The sequence below is a fragment of the Gymnoscopelus microlampas genome, assembly GCF_963454915.1.
Source record: "Gymnoscopelus microlampas genome assembly, chromosome: 9".
Lineage (NCBI taxonomy): Eukaryota > Metazoa > Chordata > Actinopteri > Myctophiformes > Myctophidae > Gymnoscopelus > Gymnoscopelus microlampas.
This window is the reverse complement of record NC_139946.1, coordinates 20,362,859-20,388,957: the sequence shown is the minus strand read 5'-3', so window position 1 is coordinate 20,388,957 and position 26,099 is coordinate 20,362,859. Positions and strand designations below refer to the sequence as shown.

The 26,099-nt window shown below is 42.3% G+C and overlaps 1 protein-coding gene across 3 annotated transcripts in view; it reads left to right on the top strand.

Moving 5' to 3' along the window:
• The first annotated feature begins 1,506 nt into the window (after window positions 1–1,506).
• Window positions 1,507–26,099, top strand: part of atp13a3 (ATPase 13A3) — a 63,224-nt gene continuing 38,631 nt past the window's right edge. For 2 of the 3 annotated variants that reach the window (XM_084065749.1, XM_084065747.1), the window contains exons 1-3: window positions 1,507–1,690; window positions 15,774–15,854; window positions 25,030–25,116. In XM_084065749.1, the coding sequence (XP_083921875.1) occupies window positions 25,066–25,116 (51 nt within the window). In that variant the 5' untranslated portion in view covers window positions 1,507–1,690; window positions 15,774–15,854; window positions 25,030–25,065. Of the gene's footprint in view, window positions 1,691–7,946; window positions 7,991–15,773; window positions 15,855–25,029; window positions 25,117–26,099 lie in introns of all 3 variants that reach the window. The other variant, XM_084065748.1, reaches the window with a different exon arrangement.

Here is a 26,099-nt window from a genome sequence, read left to right as displayed (position 1 = left end):
GTCCAACGACATTATGAGGGTCCACTATCTGCAACAAAAAAAACATTGATAGCTATTAAAATATATTAAAAAATGAACTCCACAGCATACCTTAAAATAGCCTACACAACATTTTAAATCAATGTCCATGCCGTTGAACATTAACATAGGACAGACATCATACATAGAAAGTATGTGTCCAATATATACATTGTGTGCGTGTGTGTGTTTTAAGTAGATGTTAAAACACAGGGTCTAATACATGTACTATAAAGTGATATTTAAAAAACAACCAAGATATCTGAATTGGGAAAGGCTGCCTTAGTTACTATTGCTGCGCAGTGCGCACCCCTACTATGTGAATTCCAGGACACAGATAAATAAAATGTCTTCTCTGGTGCTTCAACTTGCGACGGGAGCGGTCCCTATTGAGTGATTCCTAAAATAAATACAATATTAAGGTGTTTTTAGTTTTTAATTTCTAATTTTAGTTATAGGCCTTCAGAGCAATTATAATGTATATATTGTATTAAGGCATATGAGGCTTATTAGCCGGGGATCCTTTTAAAGGTGCCCAGTTAGCCCGTGCGTGGCGTCAGCGTGCCCAAGCTAGCAGAGTGGCAGCTGAGGGGCTCAAAAGCCTATTATCTGTATCTCCCATGGCCAAGGGGGATTCCCTCTTGTCTTGACGTAAGCTTACGCTTAACTCTATGCTCTACTAGCCCCACACCGGGAACTCCGGGTTCGAATCCATTTCGGATGTTAGATTGATTCCGTGACCCTGTTTTGGTTTTGGTGGGGGAGAGTTTAAAGGGGTGTGAATAGACCCCTTAACAGACGACGTCATACTGGCTGCGTGCAGCCAGTATGCGCGCAACGAAACCCATTATATCAGGTCTCGTTAGGACGCGTCTCACTAGCCAACACACACAAGAGGGGGTTGGGGTGTGCTGAAACCAGTGCACCCCGAAACAGGTTGGGAATTGATTGCGTGAAACAATCACCTGTGCGTCCAGGCTCAATGTTAGTAAACAAATAATTGGTCTATGGAGCAATCAGAGTAGGCCAGCTCAGACTGATGCCCAAAAGCCCACCCGCCGCCAAAGGGGGATTCCCTCCGGGTTTGAATCTCAAGACTGTACTTGAATCTCGGTGCCACTTCATAAAAGTGTATTCCTTGAAACTATTCATTACAGCGTAGCTCTTCGTTCTCAGATATGTGTGTCAGTCAGAACAAATGATCACTTCACTTATCTAAACTTTTAATACACTCGTTGATATACAGTCAATGGTGTAGTCTAAAAACGTATCTCTCACATACAGCCTTCCATGTTCCCAGATTGCTCTATAAAACAGACGCGCTGTCTCTCTCTTTGTAAGATTGTAGCGTCGCGTCACCGCTGACAACCAGTCAGCCAATCACGGTGCACATCGCTCCCTCCGGGCTATGGGACGGAGGCTACCGCGAGCCAGTTCAGGGCAGTTCAGCAGCGCTTCCAATCCACGACTCATTCTCGTTGCTGTCATCAACACAGAACACCTTCCTCCTCCAACCTCCCCGCTGCTTCCCTGTGTGTGGCGACCACATTATTTGATAACATCATCTCCTCCGCTTCTTTCCCTGCTTCAACGACGCTTCGCTTCAGATAACACGCCGCCTTCGTCTCATTATGACGCGCAGGTGATCTTCACCGTGTCCAGGTGGTTCTGGGTGAGTGTCTGTTATTTTGTCCACATCACCCATGTGTCAGTTGCTCTCTGCTATTACAGCTAACATGCTAAAGCCTGGGACAATGTCACCAAGGATGGGACCGTGACGTTATACGCACCATGGGGAAGTGTGGTTTGTAAGCCCTTTACTTTTATGGGGGGGGCCTGGCGTGAACTCTTTTATTATACGACGAACCAATTTGTGTTGTCAAGTTGTCAGCTGTCACTCGTTCGGCTGAGATCGAGTGACCTGAGAGTGTTTTGAAAAGTACTCAAACGTTTTACTTAAGTAAAAGTATCAATACTACCACAATGTAGAAAATATAAATAATACTCCATTATAAATAGGCCTAAAAGTCTGGAATTAAAAATATACTAGAAAAAAGCACAAAAGTATTGGCATCAAAATATACTTTAAAGTAGCGAACGTAAAAGTACTCATTATGCAGAATGTCCCATTTCACAAGTTCAATTTAATCTTTTGAAAATGGCAGATCTACAAGCTCATGAGCTATTTCAAATAGTTGAAATGTATACAGGGCTGAAGTGGTTAGTGTATGTGTTGTAAGTAACTAGTAACACACGTTTTCAAATAATTGTAGTGGAGGAAAAGTACAATATTTGCCTCTGAGATGTAGTGGAGTAGAAGTGTAGAAGTACTGAAAACTGGAAATACTCCAGTAAAGTATAACATACCTCAAAATTGTACTTAAGTACAGTAAGTAATTGCACTTAGTTACTTTACACCACTGCACGTCATTGATGTACAGTATACATTAAATTGACATCGGCAGGGTCTTGCCTGTTTAAAGTGAGCCCCCCACCAGTCTTGCAGCGCTTCTGCTTTAACTCGTGACGTCACGGACGAATCCTTGATTTGTTGCTGTTACTCCAGGCTGGCTAAAAAGCGACATGGCTCGCGCCAACACTGGCTGTCATTCAGCCACGCACGAGACGGGAGCCGTTGTTGCGGTGGTCCGTGGACCGCCAGCTGCTTTCAGTTGCATCATGTCCAACACAATATATGGTGTGACTGTGAACACCTGAATTTTGATTTCACACATCCGAGTGTGATTAATTTGAGCCCCGTTTTCTCCCCGTCTGGACGTTTAAAGAGACACGGCTTTGCTTGTGAGCTTGTAGATTGGCTATTTTCCTTGCGCGACACTGCGCCCAGTCAAGTATAAACCAAGGGTTGGCTCTAAAGCCTCATTTATACTAGTTGCGTGCCGGTGTTGTGCTCAGTAAATAGCAGATCTATCTACAAGCTCACCACACATGCTTGCAACATTACGCCAGCAGGCAACCATGTATGAAAGAGGCTTTAGCTAGCTGATGGGGATCTTATATTACGAACTCTTGTCTCGTGGTTTCACCACTTTCCTTGTGTAGTCCTGGTTCAGTTCTGGTTGTTCATGTTCTCCTTTCTCCAGAAACAATTTACAGCCCTATCACATTAACAGGCTCATTTGTTGCCTCCTCTTTAGAAGCTCTGTCTGCTGGTCTTGCCTGTCATGACCTGCTAGATGAGCTGTAGAGTAGACAAGCAAGCAAGTTAAGGTGAGATGAGACAGATAAGCGAAGATCAAGCTTTATTGATCCCAGAACGAAATTCAGGTGTCATAGCAACAACAGCAGTAAACATGAAATACTTGAGAGGTACAGGGCCGGTAAAGAGTAGAGAACCAAACCAAGATAAATAAGTCTGTCTGTCAACAGTAAATATAAGAATGGATATTTGTATGAACCTGAACCTGAATATTTGTATCTATCAGGCTATGAGTGAATATAAGTAACAGTGTTGGGGAGGTGTGAATATGGATCCCACCAACGCTCCAGGATATAGACCTGCCTTAACTGTCTAATTGACTCCCTGGCAGGTATAGTTTTACTGAGGTTAGGGTTAAGGTTAGGTTTAGGCATAGTCTTACTGAGGTTAGGGTTAGGTTTAGGCATAGTTTTACTGAGGTTAGGGTTAAGGTTAGGTTTAGGCATAGTCTTACTGAGGTTAGGGTTAGGCATAGTTTTACTGAGGTTAGGGTTAAGGTTAGGTTTAGGCATAGTTGCAAAAACGAGAACTGTCAATCACAGCGACTACTGACCAATCAGCGGTCCTTGCCAAGAGCTGGCGTGGGATCCATAATAACGCGTTGGGGAGGATAGAACCTGCACACCAAGCTACATTATAGTTTAGACTTAGTTTAGACATTTCGATCAAATTGACCTGACAGAGAACAGCAGTTATCCTTCACTAGCATCTGCCAAAGTTCAACGGCAATGTACATCCTAGAAGTCCATGTGCACCAGAGTCCAGACAGGAGTCAGTGGTCAAAAGTCAGTAACTGACAGTGTAGGTCTTAAGTTTAGGTGACTGTAATCAGTGTACTTCTCTTGCCACGCATTTAACACAGCTGTAAAAACATAATACATAAAGAGGAGGTCTGGTTTAAAACTGTTTCTCCAACATTTTCATGTCAAGGACCACCAAATGGATACGTATCAGACTGCGGACCCCCAAATTTGTACAGACTTTGTACCAGGAACCCCGAATACAAGAATGCTCGCCCCAAAACATGCTCGCCCCGGGTCAAATCCGGCGACCTTGGAACGGTCGACTCTATGTATTCTTAAACGTAACCTCAGTAAAACTATGCCTAAACCTAACCTTATTCCCAAAGGTAACCTCAGTAAAACTATGCCTACACCTAACCTTATTCCTAAACTTAACCTCAGTAAAACTATGCCTACACCTAACCTTATTCCTAAACTTAACCTCAGTAAAACTATGCCTACACCTAACCTTATTCCTAAACTTAACCTCAGTAAAACTATGCCTACACCTAACCTTATTCCTAAACTTAACCTCAGTAAAACTATGCCTACACCTAACCTTATTCCTAAACTTAACCTCAGTAAAACTATGCCTACACCTAACCTTATTCCCAAAGGTAACCTCAGTAAAACTATGCCTACACCTAACCTTATTCCCAAAGGTAACCTCAGTAAAACTATGCCTACACCTAACCTTATTCCCAAAGGTAACCTCAGTAAAACTATGCCTACACCTAACCTTATTCCCAAAGGTAACCTCAGTAAAACTATGCCTACACCTAACCTTATTCCCAAAGGTAACCTCAGTAAAACTATGCCTAAACCTAACCTTATTCCTAAAGGTAACCTCAATAAAACTATGCCTACACCTAACCTTATTCCCAAAGGTAACCTCAGTAAAACTATGCCTACACCTAACCTTATTCCCAAAGGTAACCTCAGTAAAACTATGCCTAAACCTAACCTTATTCCTAAAGGTAACCTCAATAAAACTATGCCTACACCTAACCTTATTCCTAAAGGTAACCTCAATAAAACTATGCCTACACCTAACCTTATTCCTAAACTTAACCTCAGTAAAACTATGCCTACACCTAACCTTATTCCTAAACTTAACCTCAGTAAAACTATGCCTACACCTAACCTTATTCCTAAACTTAACCTCAGTAAAACTATGCCTACACCTAACCTTATTCCTAAACTTAACCTCAGTAAAACTATGCCTAATCCTAAACGTTTTCCTCACCTTAACCTCAGTAACACGAATACAAGAACCGCTGGGGGTGAGCGGTCCGGAAAAAATGGGGGCGAGTGTTTTGGGGTGAGCGTTCCTGTTACCAGAACCCCCATCAGAGAAGAATTGTATGATTTTTCTAGATTTTTCCAAAAATATCCAATCTACAAGCTCACGACACATTGTGAGCTTGTAGATCGGCTATTTTTGAATAGCCAAAAGGACCCCTGGCGGTCCCCAGACCCCAGTTTGAGTTCTACTGATTTAAAATATTGTCTGTGAAATATAAGGTGTAAACATGCACACTTGCAGTTTAATTTCTAGTTAAAGCTTGGGAAACTAATACATAACCAGAGTCCACATTATATAATTTGAAGACGATAGCCAGCCATCAGTTATTTATTGCTGATTTACTGTAAGGCAATGTTTTGTTTATAAATGTAAATAAAACACATGTTTACCTCTGTTAAGAGCCAAGTGCCCTTTTAGGAAATCATTTTCTTTGGATTTCATCACTGTTTGTCATTAAATATGTTTGTCCCCAGCTGACTGACTTAACAGCAGTCAGCTTTGTAGTACGTTTTTAGCTCATGCTGCTCATCTGAAGTGAGGTAAAATCTTCAATTTGTTAGTTTCATGAGCATGGTGTCTATTGACATTTGCGAGTAATTTTATAGAAGATGTTATCAAATAATTATAAAAGCAATGAAAGACCGGTGAGAAAATAAGACCGCAAAGGAATTGGGAGGGGGGGGGGGGGCTTTATGTTACTGTGTTCATAGCCAAGCATTTGTTTCCTTCACATTGTACTACACTTTCTTTACATTCTTTTGCTCTTGGCCTATGCCTAGTTTCATTTCCCTTTGCCAAAATGTTTATTGTATCTCATAGCATAGTACATGCTGGAGCTTTTGGATTTAAGATATTATAACTAAGTAGCAAGGGACCCAATAATGATGATTTTTGTGGCATATCTGTCTACAATATCACACAGTCACAATGAAAACTCACTGTGCTTTAAAGAAATACACAAAATATACTACACTGCTGACTTTTTAACATACACACATCGATATATCTATATATCTATATATCTATATCTATATCTATATATCTATCTCACTCCTGTTTCAATCCTGTGTCCTTTGTTTTTCCCCTCGGATATGTTTCCAGTAGTTGGTTAATGTCAAATACCAGCTTTAATATTAAATCTTCCAGGTCCATCCTGGGACAAAGTTCACCTAGGATAGATGGTAACTTGTTGCCTGATGCAACTAGCTCATTCACAGCTGCATACAGCCCTAAAATAACATCTCAGTGTATTGTATGAGTAACAGTAGAAAGTATGATCACAATGGAATGGATGGTATGTATTCATCCTCTGGCTTGGCTTCATTGTTTATATGAAATGGAACCCTAAAACTTATATTATAGTTGGTTGTACATTGTGTTGTTCCCCCCAAAATAGCTGATCTACAAGCTTGTAAATATAGGCAAGTGGATCTCCTTGGTTTGCATTAGCATGCAGGTAGCGTATTGCGAGTTGCGACCTCTTGGTCACAACTAATTCCTTCATAGAGTGCCTTATTCATGGAAATGTCAAGTTTAGTCTGATTGTATTCAATGCAATAAACTCACCATATTGCACCTCTATGGACAGTTTGGGTCATTCTCTTATCTGTATACCTTTTTAGTTCCACAAAAATCATCGTGCACCAACCAATAAAATAGAAGTGCCGCACGTTGACCCCTCTTGGCAGCCATTTCGCTTGTAGTTTTCTAAGTCTAACCAACTACACACAGGAAAACAGGCACTCATGCCGGCACTGCCCACAACCCGCAAGACATCATGGGAAATGTGGTTGAAATGAACGCGTCTGGCGCATCGGCTTGCTCTTAAAATGTGTTGGCTGAAGCGCATGTGTGCTTCCAGCCTGAAGCTACACTATGTAGCTTCAGGCTATGTTTAACTTCTTGAGTGAATAAAATGTTAAAATAAAATGTTTAAAGTTAAAATATTTTCCCATTCCAAGTGGCTATGACTGCCTTCCAAAGTTTTCGTGCCCTGGGTAGGCAACTTGGCCTGGCGGAGACATGCTCAATGATCTAGTTATGTCAATCAATTCTACATGGCTCAGCCCTTCAGTAACTCTTGCCTTCATGTTCTCATACATCGCAGGCAATACACTTGTGCTCAAATGCGATCTACTTGGCACTTTGTAACGTGGTTCTGAACGCTGATTAAATGTTTAAACCAGCGTTCTCCACCACTGAAAAGGTTCGCATGAAACCCCGACTGCGCTCGCTATTTCTTGATTGCGGCCCGCGTGTCGAATGATGTGGGAGTTTGGGATTGTTGGCTGTCATCTTTTTATCAGACAGATGGGGAAATGAAAGGTAGTGCAGAACGCTACAATGCAACACTACCAGCGGCTTCTCTCTGTCAACTCGTCTGTCGGCTCCATTTTTACCCGTCGGAAGCACGCATGCGCGGAATGCATTGAAAAACAACAACAGCGCCTTGTGGCTTCCCTCAGACGTGCACATGCGCAGGAGTAACATACTAAAATATTGCGAGAATCACGATGCGGCTTGTAATCTAGAGGTGTGAAAGAACAACACAGACTTTATTGACAGAAAGCTGCTCAGCCAACATACTGTGTACATGACAAAAGCTGATTTGTGGTTGCAGATACAAAGAGGATGACCCAAGCTGTCCGTAGAGGCGCAATATTGGTGAGTTTAAATAATCAGATAAAACTTTCATTTTTCATGAATAGGGCATTTGATGGAGGAAATTGTGACTAAGAGGTCACAATAAAACGTGCTTATAGTTGCTTGTGCCCCCCCCTTCCTAATGTGAACAATGAGTCATTTTATTGAGGGAGTTCCAGGCAGCATAGCTCTGATAACCCTCAAGGCTTGCAGCCCAGTTGGAGAGATGACCCATTCAGTTAAATATCTAGGCTTCACATTTCACAAACCGGGGATACCCTAGCCGTGGAATAAAGTCAATTCACATTTATTTGTATACGGTAGCTCTTAATCACTATTACTGTAACAAAGGGTCCACATATTACAAAATAAAGAAAACGACACCCCAGCCCTTTAAGACCCTCAATCGGTTCGAGGAAAACTTCCAATATGAAACCACCAATATCACAAAAGTGGTCAATGTCAGCTGAGAAACACCTGTGGTAGTAAAGTAAATGAATCAAGCCAATGGAATCTCTCCATGGGCTTCCTTAAAGTAATATTAAGAAGATAAATGGGCTACTTAACATTATTGACTGTTGTGTCTCTTTGTGACCAATGGTGTCTTGGAATTACGTCTGTTAATAAGAGATTAGCTTGGCTGTGCTAAGACCTATATCCATCTGCTTTTTTATCTTGGTTGGTTCATTCAGTAGAGTGTGTCGTAGAGCTGTAGCACAGGCTTGTCGCAGTTACTTTATTTTTATCACAGGTTTGCCTTGTGCATTTCTATGGACCGGGTTAGACAATGGCATTTGGGTACGCCACAAGCTCAGTGGAGTTTCTCCATTGTTAAAGTTCCTTTGGTATGTCTGGAGCATTAATGTGCCCCCCCCCCAGCACCCCCTTGTGCAGTGGGTGAAAAGGTTCACTATCATGGTCAAGATCCCTGGTATTGATCTTGCCCTTTTGACCTCTAAACCTTTACCCTCACTCCCAGAGAAAGCTTGGTGTCCTCTCAAACTGGAAATTTGGAGGTGGTTAGGTTGGGGGATTGAGAAGTGTGGCGCCAATGTTTCCCGATCCTTTGAGCTAGTGCCTGAGTACTTTTCACAGGTGAGCTCTAAGACAGCAGCCTGTGATGGAAGATGTGCCAATGTTGATCCAGAGCTGGGATGAGAAATGTCCTGACATGGTGAAAGTCCCTTGAGCTGCCTAGTACTGTTTGCCCTCGGAGCCCCTGATTCGCACTTCAGAGAGCTGGGCCTTAATAGTGCCGCCCCTGGCGGTTTACCTCCAACAAGGCCAAGACAAACCAGCTGCCCCTTCTTCCCTCCATCACTAGAAGCATGATGAAGTGCTTTGGTTGAAAATAGAAACAACTGTGAAATTTTGCACGATAACGCAAACCTGAGATACAAGTAGTCCATTGCGGCCTGCCACAGGGGGAGTCAGAACTGGGCACGTTCAAAGGTTTAACATCGACTAGAATTTGAATGACATGCTGAGAGGCTGTATCTATTAACCATTTAAACCCTACATAATATTTTGTTGACCACGGACCCCGGGAGTCTGTACTTGGCCCCCTCCTTTTTCCCTCTACAACAACAAACCTCTTTGCAGAGAATAGCCAATATTGTGATGCGTTGTAAGCTTGTAGATTGGCTATTTTCACTCTGAATGTTTTCCTATCATTACATGCCCAGAATAGGGACAATAGGGTTCATGTGTTTAAGGATCAGGCAACTTTACCATAATTTCTGTCTCTTGCCACAGCCTCTGTGGTTCATCATGACTTGGCAGGGTTTAAATCTCATAATGACCATTAGTGTACTCTGTTTTGAGACATTCCTCCTTTGTTCATCTTTGGTTGACCTTATGTAGGTGGCATTTCTAGCTTAACGTGGGTTGTCAAGAATGAGGCTTGTGTAATGACTGTTTCTGGCAAAAGATTATTTGGCCTGTGGTAGTAAACAAATTCATGACGGCAAGGGCCTAAAACATTTTAACGGCTACAGCAGCTGGCAAGATTTACCAGCCACTGTTTGAGCAGAATCTTTTCATGGTTGGCTGGTTATCTACCCAAGTGTCACTCTGGCAAAGAAAACAAACCTATAAATTAGAGCAGAAAGGTCTGCACACTTATAGTTCAAATTAAGAGGACTTTGTTTTATGCAGTGGTGTTTCATTTCAAGCAACACAGGCTCTTCCTCAGACTTCAGTCCGAGTCTGAAGAAGAGCCGCTTTCTATACTCTCCTGTTAATGTAGTTGCTGTTTGAGATTTTTCTGCTCTAATCTACAAGGTTTTATTCTATTGGTCATTTTGCGATGTCTTTTTTAAATGTATTTATCTTTTCTTGGAGGAAAATAAACTTGCCATCCACAGCCCAAATTTCTGAGCATTTGGCTGGTGGACGATGGTAATTTCCCAACCTTATTGCAGCCTTTCACATCTGCTCCTACCTCACCAAGGGCCATTCAGCACCATAAAGCACCCCTCTTAGTACAAAAAACAACAACTACAGTACAATCTCACGGACAACGGTATCAGCAGATTTTTCCAGGCTGTCGAGCAATGCCTCTAATCCAAGAGCGTGTGGCTTGACTTAGAACTCTGCACACGTTTGATCTCTACTAGATTATTTTGTGTGTGTATGTGTGTGACGTGTCCCACCTCCACTTTTCTTCAGATCTCATGGCTCTCTCTTGGGATGTAAACTCTCAGTCAGATACCAAGCACACACCTTTTATCCAGCACATTATATCATCCCTTATAGACATTTTCCCTCATCCCTCACTCCCCTCATCTCATCCATGTCAACTCGACTCCGCCCCTTTCTTCCTGGATGGACAGAAGCTGTTCGTAGCATGGTAACGCCAGCCCAGCACCTTACAGGTTGGATATATAAAGTTAGTGCTCTCTCGAAAACACCAGGGGATCTTGGACTTCATCATTCTGGATTCTGCTCCACTGGGTGTGGGAGGAAAGTGTCTGCATTACAGCTGAGGCCTATCCTCAGGATTATTAATAAAGGTTTTTGGAATTTCTTTTCACATTTGCAGGTGGGTTGGAATTGGCTGATTCGTGTTTAGACTAGCAGGATAGTTTGAAAGCGCACTGTTGTGGAAGGAACTCTTGTTTATTTAGCTACAATACAGGCAGTCGCACTATTCCGTTTGACTTGTGTTTACATACTCCTGTGATTGGCACAGGTGGTCAGACCTGTAACTGCTTATCTCAGACCATAAATCACTGCTTGCACTTACGATCACAGCTGTCTTTGCTCAGCATATTTCATACAACTGAATATCATGATATCACGGGTTATAGATACTAAATGTTTCCTGTATGTTCAAGTTGTTTTGCCTGGACAGAACCCAGGAGTGAGACTGTAAAACAAAGCTAGAAGGGTCATAGATCGCAACCTGGCCTGTCCTGTGACCAAAGGAAGGGCAGGTAGTCATAGATTGAAACCCAAGGCCAATAGCCAAAGTGATCTACTGCAGGACGGGCCCCACGGTGGTGGAACAAAGACGAGCTATAATGCCCCGTGATTCGGACAGGAAGGGATAAAGAAAGCATATTGAGCGGAGAGCACGACGGGCAACAATTTATTTTCCCTCGGAATGCTTCCATGAATTGACAGCTGCCTTTGGGTTATGGCTCATTGTTTAACCCCCTCAAAAAAAAAAAAAACCTGCAATTTCATGAACAGGAGGGAGAAAAATAATAGAAAGTACTACAAACATTATTTAATCTGTCTGATTTGCAGTCCTTGGTTTGTGAATAATCATTTAGCTTTGCTCATGTGCAGGGCAGGCTATGTTGTGAAATGCACTGTGGGGGCGGCTGAACTGCTGTCTTTGAAGGAAATTACTCTACTCGACTCCAAAGGAATTGCTCAATCTTTGAGAGCTCTTTACACACATCTACCCTGCTATCATTGCCTGTGTTCTTTGGGTTAAAGGTACTGGAAAGGACTAAGGTGCAATAGTTCAAACCACTGGTTTCGTACTCCTGCCCAGGACAGGATATTACTGCTGGTTTTCGATCCTACCAGGTCTTACGAGAAACAGTAGTACATTATGATTAGACTGCTTGCTTTAAAACGGCACCAGGTGAATGCTGGTAGGATGTAATACCAGCAATACCAGGGGTCCTGGAGACCAGGGTTTGTAACCACTGGATTAAATGGTATGTTAAAGGTTAGCGCTTCACAGTTATACAGTATCTGCTTTTGTCTTGTCTTTTTCTTAAAAAATATACAGTACTGCAGAGAGTTTGGGTTGAGAGCTGCATTGTGGAAGAATTTCAGAGGCTTTGAATGACCAATCTGAGAGGTGGCCTATAGATGCTGTTGGCTCTAACCTTGCAGATGTATGGTCCTGTGACGCTCGCTCATATGCATTTCCGTATTTAGGATTATCTCTAGATCATATAATTGGAGAGGGGCAGGAAAGAGGGATGTAGAAAGGAACACTACTGTAATGTACAGTAACTGTAACCTTCCCAAGGTTTCTTTCTTTTTCTTTTCAGGAAGTGTTGTTTTGTTTCCTTTGTCAAATGTGGGCTTGTAAAGCCCATTGACGGGAACAGCGATTAAGGACTATAAATAAACTTGTCTTCTTGTAGACTTCTGTACTTATGTAATGTAACTGAAGACCCAGGTCAGGTATAAACCCAGAATGTGTCCTCAATAACTTGATGATGTTGGTGATGCTGATACTGTCTGCGTCACCAGGACAATAAGTAGTGACTAAGAAAAGACAAGACTCTTATCTTATCTAAACGTCTGACCAGGGCTATATCGATAGATATTTAGATATTGTGATTTGAGACTAGACATTGTCTGGGATTTTGGATCTTGTATTTGTAATATATTTATATGGTCCAGGTTTAAACACTTTTTTATATTACACTATTTTATATATCATTTTATAGTTTAAAACATTCTCAGTGGAAATAGCTGATCAACAAGCTCACAAGAAATTGCATTGCAACACATTGTGAGATCGTAGATCAGATTTTTTTCCACAACGTTTGAAAAAAAGAGAAATATATATTATCGCCACAATATTGATATTAAGGCATTTGTTCAAAAATAGTGTGATATTTAATTTTGTCCATATTGCCCAACCCTACTTCTGACATATCAATTACATTTCATATTTAGGGACACTGGCTAATTGTATATACCATCTAGTGTCACAATTTGTACACTGGACACGCATTCGTTAAAAGTCTGATTGGTGGATGCAGGTGGACCTTTGTCTACTGTGCGTCAAGTGGAACGTTTTGTTGATCGCTTTAAAAGCTAATTTATACGTTGAGCTGTAAAAAGTGTCAACATGAGTTGCGTTGTTCAGTTGAAAATACGTACTTGTTGTTGGCAAGCACTGACGACATACACCTTTCTACTACAACAGTTTTAAGTTGTTGTATCGCCACTTTTAGTGTTTGAAAACATGTCTAAATTGACGGAGTGCTTGTCTCTAATATTCTGTCTCTAGTATACCTTTTATATTTTAGCCAGTGAGGAGGTAGGTTTTCAGAATCCTGCTCATGGAGGTTTCAAATGAATATCTCACTGCACGTTGGATGTTTGTTGTTGCAAGGATCGAAGCAGATGTCAAACCGCTTTATTTTGGTTGCTATCATTTTTATAGATTTTTTTAAACAACACACACACACACACACACACACACACACACACACACACACACACACACACACACACACACACACACACACACACACACACACACACACACACACACACACACACACACACACACACACAAGGTGTCCAAAAAGAAAACGCCCACCCCCCCGCATAAAAAACAACAAACAAAACAAACATCAACTTTTGATTGGGAGTCACAATTGTGAGTTCCATCATCTAATATCAGATGTCCTTTCCATAGTCATCGTCTCTGTTTGAGTTCTTGTACATGATACATTTTCCCCATTTTTCTTCCATTTGTGCTTCCTGCAATCTCAAGCGGTGTCAGTTTTTCCATCACGTATATTTCCTCTATCATCTCTGTCCATTGCTCCTGGGTCGGGGTTCCATCTTTCCCCATTTCCTTGTGATGACCAGCCACTAATAATATATTGACCAGATACCCATCCTCTGTTGTATATTTTCCTCAGTACATTTACACATATACAGTACAATAGAATATTGGTTGTGTATATAGTTCTTCATAATATCGGTTAAATATTCTTTCCATATCATCAAACCAATTTATATTTAAATGGCACATTTCATGATCACAGTGGTGGTGATGACTTTATGTCAACACCATGACTTTCCTTCTCAAACCCATGTTTACTAATGCATCCCAGCAACACGGATGACAGTCACAGCTAATTCTGTGGTCCAACCAAAGGCCACCAGCTGCCTCAGTCCTTTCCTACAGAGCTTTACTAGGGCTGACCAGACACAATGGCAGGCTAATCAAATGAGCGGACAACAACAAGCCTGACCATAGAATCTATAAATATCCCTGAGGTTGAGCTGATGCACTGAGGCCCAATGAAGGGTTTCTCAACATCCCAGTATTTACAGACCGATCTCTCTCTCGTCATCCCCACAACTTGGGCAAGAAACCAACTTATTTACCCACCAGCCACATCAGCTGGTGGATTCTGAAATTCACCAGCTACTTCTCACTATTTTATCAGACAAATGAAAAACATTCTTAATAGAAGAATAACCTCTAGATGATGACTAGTCCTTAACACTAAACTTGAGTTCTGTTACTGTTGCCATGCAGTTAATGTAATAATAATTATAATAATATGGACTCCACTCCTTTTGGGATATTTCTTCGTCCCTGTACATCTATTACGCAAATGTTCCTCCATTTAACCCATCCTAGCTATTTATGAGCAGTGGGCACTACGGGACAGCGCCTGGAGAGCAATCAAGGGGTTAAGTGTCTTGCTCAAGGACACTTCAACGACACACCGGGGTCGGGGTGCGAACCGGGGATCTTTCTTTCCCTGGCCCCTGGGGAAATGGAATGTAGTAATTGTTGTACGATGTTGCACTCAGGAATATTTATTTGACAACTGCCACACTGGGTGGTTGATTCTTAAAATTCACCACCCAGATGAATATTTAATGAAACATAATGTATTTTTAGTGTGACACCCAGACAGTGGGTTGATCATCTCCTAGAATGTCTGGTAGAGCAGACGGATGTATCAGCCACAGTCTTACCTCAGTTTGAAATTCTCCTGTGGAGTTGCTAATTTAAGCATTTAGCAGACGCTCTCATTTAGGGCTGTCACAATCATGAAATTGTACTTGACGATTAATTGTCATACAAATAATTGTAATTAATGATTTAACTGTTTTTTTTGGCATTTGAACTTTGGAACATGAAAACTACATTTCTGTTTGGCTTTTGAACAAAAATTGCACTGGGTAGACAAATAACTTGGAATATATAAATAAATGACTGACAATGACCGATACCAATAATCAAATAATGTACTATGCCAAAATAGGCCATATTTAATCATTTTATACTCAACATTTGTAAAAGAAAACAGTGGAAATAGACGATCTACAAGTTGACGACCCGTTGTGTGAGTTTGTACATCTACCATTTCCATTATTTTTTCAAATGTTTGAAAACGTATGAACAGTTTTAAACATGAAGACGATTTTGGCGATAATGCAAAAATCGTTTTGTGACAGGCCTTCTCTTATCCAGAGCTACTTATGAGTTTACCCACATTCCATGCTTCTGAATGTTGGCCAGGCCTTTGACTGATGTGTCCCTAATGGGTGGGTGTGTATGTGTTCCCAGGGGTCCAGGTTGGTGTGGTGAGAGAGTGAGCTAACCGAGGGGAGGAGGACTGCCTGGGGCATCGCGTCCCAGACTCTGAAGGTAAGGACACCTGGAGAACCATCCTTTTAACTGCATTTGTTCTGGGTCATCCCTATGTTCCCAGGGTCCCATGTTCTTGATGAAGCCCTGCATGGGTGAAACGTTGTTGTTTTGTTAACATAATAAAAAAGACGGGGGAGCAGCCTATCGGGTGCGGACATTCCCTTTTTCTTCACTTGATTATTTTTGGGTCCAGGACCGTGTTTAAAGAAATTTTGGGGATGTGCATATCCTACCCCTTTTTTCACAGGGTCCTCTGCGATTTTTATTTCACTTGACAACAAAGCAGGCACGCCAACAGCGAGGTCTTGAGCCTCATGAGGTGCGCTTGAACGAGCCAACCGAGTGCCCTCGCCGAGTAGCCGATGGCCCAGCTTAGCATGTTGATGAGCCAGCCGTCCCAAGTTGGCAAGCCATGGTGACGGAATAGTCACCATAATTAATAACCTGTTACAACACATTTGAAATGATGTCAGCAGAAAATATTGGGTTTGACCCCTCACCCTCTGTTTTCAGGGGCATTTTTTAAGCTTTCAACCGTGTGTCCCTATTTTGGACATTGTCATTATAGGCGAGAATCTTACTCATTCACTGCCAAGGACGACTTTTTATCCAAAGGCCCAGACTGCCAAGGACTTTGTGTTTTTTGGTGTTTCCACTAGATGGCGCTCTTCGCTAACAAATGAGTGACCATTTCATCCCCGGATGCACACAGAACCAGGAGATCACGTGATCCTAAGATTTACTGCTCCATTCACTTCCTGGTTAACTTATTTGGGAAATCGCCTGTATCTCGCCTCCTGTGTTTTACTATGTATTTTTGATGAGACATGCTGTTTTCAAAGGCCTATAACAAGCGAACGGAGGGTCGCGATGACATTTTTCTTTTTCTTTTGTGGAAGCACAGTGAAACCCCCCATGCAACAATCAGGGGATCGATCATACTGGAGATAAATATTCTGTGACTACTTGAAAAGGTAAAAAAATCAAACAATCGCTGGCATTGACTGATTTATTTATGTATTGAGTGAATGAGTTAAAAAAACATCATTCAACGGCTATGTTCTCTATTTTTTGTACAACAAACAGTTTTAGGGCTTAAGTTGCCCTTAACCCTCACACATTCCTAATACTGCTTTGATGTATGTCATTTTGGACTCCGGCCAGGTCTTGCTTACTATCTGATGTTGCACTTCACCTCACTTAAAGCATAAACTCTTTATTTTCCAGTTCCTGGTTAAAGGGTAACTTATTTAGCATTGGAGTAACAGACTGGGTAATATAACTCTCTTGGGAGCCTATAATTATGGACTCCCAGAAGGGCATACGAGGTTAAAAACTGTTATCTGACTAGGTGACATAACCGCCCATGTAACTTGGCCTGTGCTTTTTCAAACGACTGCATCGTATTCATCCTTTGAGGCCATTGTTTGAAGGCAGTCTATTCATATTATGTGCATAGTCTGAGTCAATCTAGCAGGACAAAGTTGTTATGAAGTGTTGTTTGTACGTATGATGCACTCACCCCGGCATTTCCAGTCATGGCGGAGTGTGTGGAAGTGGCGGGGCTTGACCGCCCTGCGCCCAGTGTCTAGCGCCCACTGGCCTGGGGGGAGGAGGAGTGGGGTGGGGAGCTCCTACAGTAAAATACTAGGAAGGGCTTGGTCCCAAGCAAAACATGCTGCTGTGTGCCAGGGAAACGGCACTCGGGTGCAGTGGGTAGATAAGATCTGTGCAGGCGGGGGGGGGGGGGGGATTGTCTGGTGGTACAGGGAGAAGGGGAGATGCAGGGGTTGCCCTGCCCTCGGCCACAACACCCTGACACGCCGCTCGCCACAGGGTCAACCCATATCTTTTTTTCACTCTCTTTCTCTCTGTTTATTTCCCCCTGCCTGCCTTCCTCTTTCTGTCTTTCTTTCTTTCTTTCTTTCTCTGTCTACTTACTTGACTTTATTTTCAGTCTCTCCTTCTCTTGCTCTCGTTATCCCCCCCACCCCATCTCGTCTGTCCCCAACTCATGTCGCTCCATTGTTGATCCGACAGCATGTCTTGCCAAAACTCTCTCTCTCTCTCTCACTGTAATTTATTTTGTGTTCTTAGTTTTTTTGTTTTACTGTCTGGGCCATGACAAAAGCCAGTCGCCAGAGGTGTGTGTTCTTGTGTGAGCTCAGGGTTTACAGGGTCTACTATTGAACATGGTTCTGTCTTACTTTTTGCCAGCCCTCAGTTGGATAAGAATTCTGGGTGATAATTTGATTGTCAAATAGCCATATCCTTATTAACTGACACTGGGAGCCAACCCAAAGTGCAGCTACTGTAGGAGGGGGAAGAGGCGCACCACCTATGTGGACACACTGTGGCGTGACTGCAGAGCTCAAGACCCTGATACTAGACAGGCAGGTGTGGAGGATAGCGATTCAGGAGTCCGAGTTGGTTTCAGCTAGTCCGCACTCGATCAATACTTAGTCGACACAAGTTAATAGACAGCATTACTGTCAATGAGGAACTGCCCCAGCAAATGAGGGTGAATTCCCACTGGAATTTCCCCAACAGTGGTGAAGGAGTTGGCTGTCAACACGGAAACTGTTCCTCGCGGCCGAGTTTCGACCAGGTTTGACTTGGTGAGGTTCTTCAGCAACAAGGTTTCTCATGGTGAGCCTTATTCTTTCAGCTGCAACCACAGCAGTGTAAAATGGACTTGGGGGGGGCAAATATTTTTTTTTAAATAAAACCATAATTCAAAGCAGTAAGTTGGCTTGTACTTGCACTTATAATATTGCACTTATTACACTTATGATTTCATAAGTGCAAGTACAAGGCTTTAGTGCTTCAATCAGTCTCTTTAATAGGATGATATGCTTTAGGTATACAAGAGCACAATGAAATGGCTTTGATATTGCTTGCAGCCAACATCTCAAGAAGCTGACCCAGATAACTCCCTCTGAGAATCTTTTTTTTGCCAAAGAGTTTTGCCGGTCTCTAAACTCTCTTGCCCTCCACCCTCTCAGGGTCCACACATGAGCTCCATGGGATCTTCTACGAATGGTGATACCATTTTCCAAGATAGTTTATTGGACTGTAGGCGGTGCTTTTATATGCATTGATCTGTTATCTTGAACATAACAGCTCTGGAGCAGGCCAGTGTAGTAGTCACCATAGTGATATACCCTAATAAGCCTGAAAACCAAGGGTTAAACCTGAAGTTTTCTTGCTAACCCAATTGCTGACCTATCGGTTGATTTGTTGGGTAATGACCAATGCCCAGGTTATATAATACTGTCCTTTTGAGCGTAGTTCAGTGTCTAATCCCAGCTTTCAAACTTATGTCTAATTTATGCCTGAAAGTATGTTGCAAACCATGGGTCTTTTCGTGTGTTTGTGTACATACTGTACATTCACGGCTTGAAATTGCGAACGTTTTGGTCGCATACAGTATGAGCCTGAAATCTGTGCGACCTCAAAATAAAGTTGGGAGAATTTGTGTGAGTGCAAATAAGAGTACCACGTAGAGTGAACCAGACCAAGCGCTCCTCTTCCCCTGCCATCTGGAAAAACAAACGTGCCTCTTCCCTTGTGAGCTGACAGGAGCTCTGGTGCTATAGTAGCGTGGAGATAGTTTAATCATTGACACAACGGAGCGGAGATGTCGCTGGGCGCTTCTGTGCCGCCATTCCAGCGTTCAATCTCACCATGTGTCAGTAAGTAATATGTATTTACTTGAAAGTATTTTCAAGTTGAGAAATGAGACAAGTCGGTTGCAGAGAGAAACTCACTCTGTGTGTGTGTGTGTGTGTGTGTGTGTGTGTGTGTGTGTGTGTGTGTGTGTGTGTGTGTGTGTGTGTGTGTGTGTGTGTGTGTGTGTGTGTGTGTGTGTGTGTGTGTGTGTGTGTGTGTGTGTGTGTGTGTGTGTGTGTGTGTGTGTACTACCAAGTATAAAAGTAAATTTCGAGCCCTGTTATGTGTGCACCCTGCAATACAAATAACATCAAACTCTCGGCAGCATGCCGGCTTGTTCTATCTTCCACTCGCATCTAGATCCAGTGACACCCAAATCCACCCCAAGCACAAAGAGGATGGGCGTCCCACTGGGCACAAACAGTCTGTTTTGTTATTTCACACCTACTCAGTGTGGCACAACGCCCATGAACCCATCAGACCATCCACCTACTTGGGGTTGCACTGCCTGGCATGGTGGGATGTTTCCTGCTTGGGTGGAAACCCAGTCGGCATCCCGAGCATGCAGGACTGAGAGATTTATTTCGGACCTTTGACCACCTGCACAATTGGTCACACCAGGTCAGGAAGTGACAGAAAACATTCAGCAAGTTCTTTTTATTTTGTTTTATTTCTCTTCACAGCCATCTGGCCATTAGTTGCTTTTTCCATTTATAGTGAGCTGGAATCTACTGTAACTGGATGTAATTCCACTCATACAGTAGTGGTTGGTTGTAAAGGTTCATATTAAGGTGACTCTCCACCAAACAGATTACTTAAGACTACTTAAGACTACAACAGACTGTTGGCAAAAGTTGCCATTTAGTTCAGCACAAACTGTCGGCCGATGTTAATCAGGACTCATTATTACAGGCAGTGTTGCCATATTTTGTGAGAGAAATAAGCAACCAGGTCTAGGAAAACAAGCCCAAAAGAAGCAATTTAGGCCACATGAGCACTTTAAATCTATATACATCGGCTATTTGTGAATAGCAGATTTATAAGCTCACAACGGAGCTTGTAGATTGTCTATTGTCAAACTCTTGCAATGAAATATGGAATATTTATTTTGAAACATTCTAACAACACACATGCACAAAACATTTTCATGGATATATTTGAGAACCACTGGTTTAAATAATAATTGAAACATTTGGACACAAGCCTAAATAAGCAACTACACTTTAGAAACGAGCCCAAAAAATCGCAACACGCAACTACCAATTTTTACAAGCAACTTTACTGAAAAAGAAGCTCAGTCGTTTATAATAAGCCGACATGGCAACACTGATTACAGGGGCTAGGGAAGGGGCAACAACCGTTTCTCTACTCGTGCTTTGACTTGTCTGACCAAACGAGCTAAATAGCCAATCAGGGTGCTCTACAGAGCCTTTACCCCCCTCTCACCCCCTTCTCTCCCCCCTCTTCAGTATCGACGGCTCTACCGGTCGGGACACGACCGTACAAACTGTTTCGTCCTCGTTAGGGTTGAGATCCGGAACCGGAGGAACCGGATCCAACATTGAGAACCGGAATTGTTTCCATCACATTTGGAACCGTTGCCGGAACCGGTTTGATCCCACTGTCAGACCCTGCTATGCAATTACAATACTGGTGGTTCTCAAACATTTTAATTTTAAGGACCACCATAACTCTGAGAGGGTACAAATAGAACCAAATGGACCCGAAAGGGTCCATGTGGTTTCATTTGTACACTACACTCAGAGTTACAGACTTCTAAGGGTCCATTTGGAACCCCCTATAGGAATCGTTAAAGGGAACCGTTAAGGAATCGGACCATTAAGAGGGAATCGTCTGATGAATCGACTGATGCAGCCCTGGGTAGGCAACCAGGCCTCGCGGAGATCTGCACTCCGAGGTGCATGCTTTTCTAGTTAGTTTGTAATTCCATTCCCTTACCCGCCAGTCGGTTCGCTACATTTCAGTTAGCTAGCTGGTTTTCCTTCCAGTGATGTGAGGGTCACTGAGTATATGTACAGCACTCTGTGGAGTCAATGTTTACCATTTACTGAACACTAAGAGTTATCCATTAGCGGGTTTTTAAAAGCAAAGACAGAAAATATCCTTCAGACAGAAGGAAAATACTAAGGCTGATTTGATCTGGAGTCGGGCTCGATAAAGAGCTGCTTTCTTTACCATAGATCTATAGGCTTGTCCCTAGCAGCCCTGCTGTTGGCCTACTGCCTGACTGCAGAGTGTAATTGCAGTTTTATGCATTCTTGTGTGTGTTTTCTTTATCCATAGAGTTTATGATGTGTGTTTTTTTATCCATACAGTTTATATGTTGTTTTTGATGTTTTCTAGGTCTGGGCTCAACTGAAGGAGAGATTGTCATTCTCAGTGGTCTACATGGTTAAATGAATAAAATAGACTTTTTTTTATAGACAGTTTTTTTTCTGCTTAGTTTCATCTGCACGTGGCATTGAGATGCATCATCTAAAGCCTAACTGATGGCTGTTAACCTTTTGACTCTTCTATGTCAAGCACACACACACACACACACACACACACACACACACACACACACACACACACACACACACACACACACACACACACACCAGTTGTGCTAGCAGCTGAATAACTGAGTCATCAGATGTTTGCGTTACCCTATATCCAGTGTGCCCCCTTTCCCCTCTCTCAGCTGTCCCTCAGTACTTTCTAACTGCCAGGGAAGAAAAGGTGTGTGTGTGAGCGTGTGTGTGAGAGTAACATACAGTAGTCTCAGGTGCCGGCCAGGGAGGTCAACCAGCTGTCAGCTGTACTGTCATGCTTGTGGCTGGGTAGTGGCCTTGGCCTGCCTAATGGACCACTGAGCTATAGTTAGACATGACTGTACCCCATACTTCATAATACTGTAACACTGTACTGCGCTTTAATACTCTCCCCATTATGGTGCCTTTTGCCTTTGCCCCAGTTCAACCTTAGGTGTTTGTATGCTATTTAGTTAGTACAGTTGGGCTATTTGCTATAGAATTAGTCAATATTGAAACGGTTTGTTTCATTTCATGAATAATGATTTATTTTTTCATGATGTATAAAACATTTGCAATTTTTTCAATCACAAATTAACATCTCAACTTGAAATGGAATGTTGAATAAAATAAATAAAATAAAAAGGAATCTGTGATAAATACAAAGGGATGAAGAAAAAGATTACAAAAATATTTTTTTTTACATATTAAAACAAAACAATGATGTGAAAAATGCTTGAACGTTCACCAAAATTCTCTGGTAGCATAGACCTCTATGCCATATACCTGAGAATTAAACCATAATGCTAAAACAACCAAGGCCTCCTCTGTCCACTGGCCTCATTCCTTTTTTCAAGTTCATTTGTGGACGTTTTTTATTCCATAAGAATATATTTCAAGCATAGTACACATTTGCCAGTATAATTCTGTGTATACCCTGCCTGGATCTCACAAAGAATCAACTGAATCCTCCCTGCTTCATCCACACATTCTCTCATGCAGCGTTCACACTAGTGACGACAAAGCAATAGGCTACAAGTCATTTTCAACATTAAGCTACAAACTGACGCCTGCCACTTGTTGCTGCGTGACTGGTGTGACGTTCTACTGAAAAAAGTTGGCTTCAACCTTTTTTCAACGGCAATGATGCAGTGAAGCGTCAATCAATCATATGTTTTTGTTTCACCATTTCCACTCCCCTTCTCTCTCCCTGCTCCATTGCGTAAATGGAAGAAAACCTTTTTCTTACTGGTAACCTGTCCCCAGTACTATTTAACTCTCCCCTTTTCATTTATGGGGTGTGGCTTTGAGCGACACTTCAGTGGCCATTCAGCAGCAATTTAGCTGGCCACGCTTGGTCTTTTTGTAGCTTTTGGCGCCGCAGACATTTAAATTATAATTGCTTATTAACTAATGTTGCACCCCTCTGCCCTTGCTACTGCCACAAGCAGCCCCCAGAAAGCCCACCCATTCATTACAAAGTTTCTGGGATTCTTGTGCTAATAGCTTGGTCTCCTGCATTAATGCTATGTCACACCTATTGGATTTAATGAAAGTTAATACTTCTTAACTATGTTATTGACCTCCTGGTGTTAAGTTTCAAATCGTTTTAACCGACTAAGATAATGTAGAGTGAATGTTTGTAAGTGTATGTTTTGCACTTCTGCAGTGGCCTATTTATGCCTGACATTGGCAAACAATAAGATGCATAAAACAAAGGAAATATAAACATTCATGTAATAAAAGCTACAAAAATGTGTCTGCAAAGCCAGAAGCTTAAATTAGTGCTCCACCCCACCCGCCCGCAATCGGAGCTCATGGCCGACATCCGAGAGAGCAGACGATTGACATTACACCCTCCTCTCTTATATGCATATGTACAGTGAAAAATACCCCAAAACAACTAAAGGAGACTAATGTTTAATTATCACTCAATATAAAAATGTAACTGGCCTCACCAAGATGCGTTTTTTTTTTAGCATCTTCTTGCACTTTGTAAACGTGTTAAACATGCACTTCTCATTAACCAACTCGGGCTAGATAGGCGAAGACCATGATGTAGTGCTCCTTCCTGGTGACTTTACGCACCTTGCGTGCAGCCTCTGCAATGTGGTTCTGCTCCTGGAATCTCAGGAATGTGGCGATTATGGGTCTCACTGTCAAGGGTTCTTCAGAACCGGACCTTTGTTAGCTAATACTCCAATCCTGCATGCTCTGTCCCAATTCTAGTTCCCTTGGGAAGTCGATGTTCAGAATGTCTATTCAAACGTTTCCTAGGAATGCCGGGGCATCGCCCTCCTCACTGCCTTCTAGAAACCTGTTGAAACATAAATTATTCCTTTGCCCCTCATTCTCAATGTCATCCAGCTTTTGTTGGAGAGCTTCCACTTGAGTGATGCAGTTTTTCATTGTTTTTCTCAGTGTACTCTCATTAGCCTCCTCTAAGAAACATACTAGACCGCTCTCAGCTTGAGATGTTATGCAGTTTGAACCAGTTTGCTATCTGTAACCCATGCCCAGATAGACTATAGATTCTTGTCAGGGGTCCCAGACCTGTCCAAGATTAGTGCAGTGAGTTTAGCGGTCCGGGCACCTAGGCTACAATGTAGCCTGACAGTGCGGCGCAGGTTCGAGTCCCGATCCCGACGGCCTTTGCTGCGTGCCACTCCCATAATAAAGGCATAAAAAGCCCCCCTCCCAAAAAAAGAAAACTCTTTGTACAGTAAAATCCTTAGTGTTGATTTAACTCTGAAGAGCGTACAAATGGAACCGAATGAATTTAAATTAACGCTGAAGATTTGACTGTGTAATGATTAAGCTGTACTAAGTAAACAATATGATGATGTGGATTATTGTTTGACATGCAGGCAAGGTGGTGTTATTGACTGTAAAATAGACTACAGTATGTGGGTGATAATGTTGTCGCTCTCTGGTCTGACATTGTGTGTTTTGTTGTGTTGTTCCAGTGACTGGGCAGAAGGCTTGGCTAAACGGTCTGCAGCATGGAGCGAGAAGACATGAAGGTTCTCAACAAGGGAGAGGAGGATGAGATGGTACGTAACTGATAGCTCTATCCCTCTCGCTAGTGAATGCTCTATCCCCATATCTCATAATGTACTACTGGTACCGTTTGTGAATGCTCTATCCCTCTATCTCATATTGTACTACTGGTACCGTTTATGAATGCTCTATCCCTCTATCTCATATTGTACTACTGGTACCGTTTATGAATGCTCTATCCCTCTATCTCATATTGTACTACTGGTACCGTTAGTGAATGCTCTATCCCTCTATCTCATATTGTACTACTGGTACCGTTAGTGAATGCTATTTCTCTCTATCTCACCCTGTGCTACTGGTACCATAATGAATGATCTATACTGTTATATAAAACTGGTACCGTTAATTAATGCTTTCCCTCTAACTCACTCCCCCTAGCTCACACTATTGTACCACTGGTAGTGTTAATGAATGGCCTCTTCTCTCTTTCGTCTGTTCGACATGGCTGCTCATCTGTTCACTCGCTCCTTTCCTCTCTTCAACATTCATCTCTCTCCCCTCGTTACTCTCCTGTTCTCTCTTCCACGTTTGTCTCTCCTTCGTTCCTTTCCTTTTCTCTCCTCCGCATTAATCTCTCTCTCCCTCGTAACTCCTTTTCTCTCTTCCACCTTCATGTATCTCTCCCTCGTTCCTCTCTCCATGTGCTCTCCTGAGTTTAACCCTCAACGGCTCTTCCAGAGATTCATGATAACTTAAGCAGACACCCACACATGTACTGGAATTTAACACATTTGTGCGATTCTATGTTCTTTTAGTATTTTCGTTTTTCTGTCTCTGTATGTCCCTCTCTCATCTGTACTTCTGTATAACAATGTCTCACAAATAAAAGTTGAAATTCTTGTTATGTTTTAAAGTATCCGTCAGGGATATAGTATGCATTAACATAAGCAAAGTATGAGAATTCAATGGCATTCCTATTTCCACCTACATCAATCTATCCATTTCAAGCCCCATACAGAGTTTTGGTCTGGTTTTA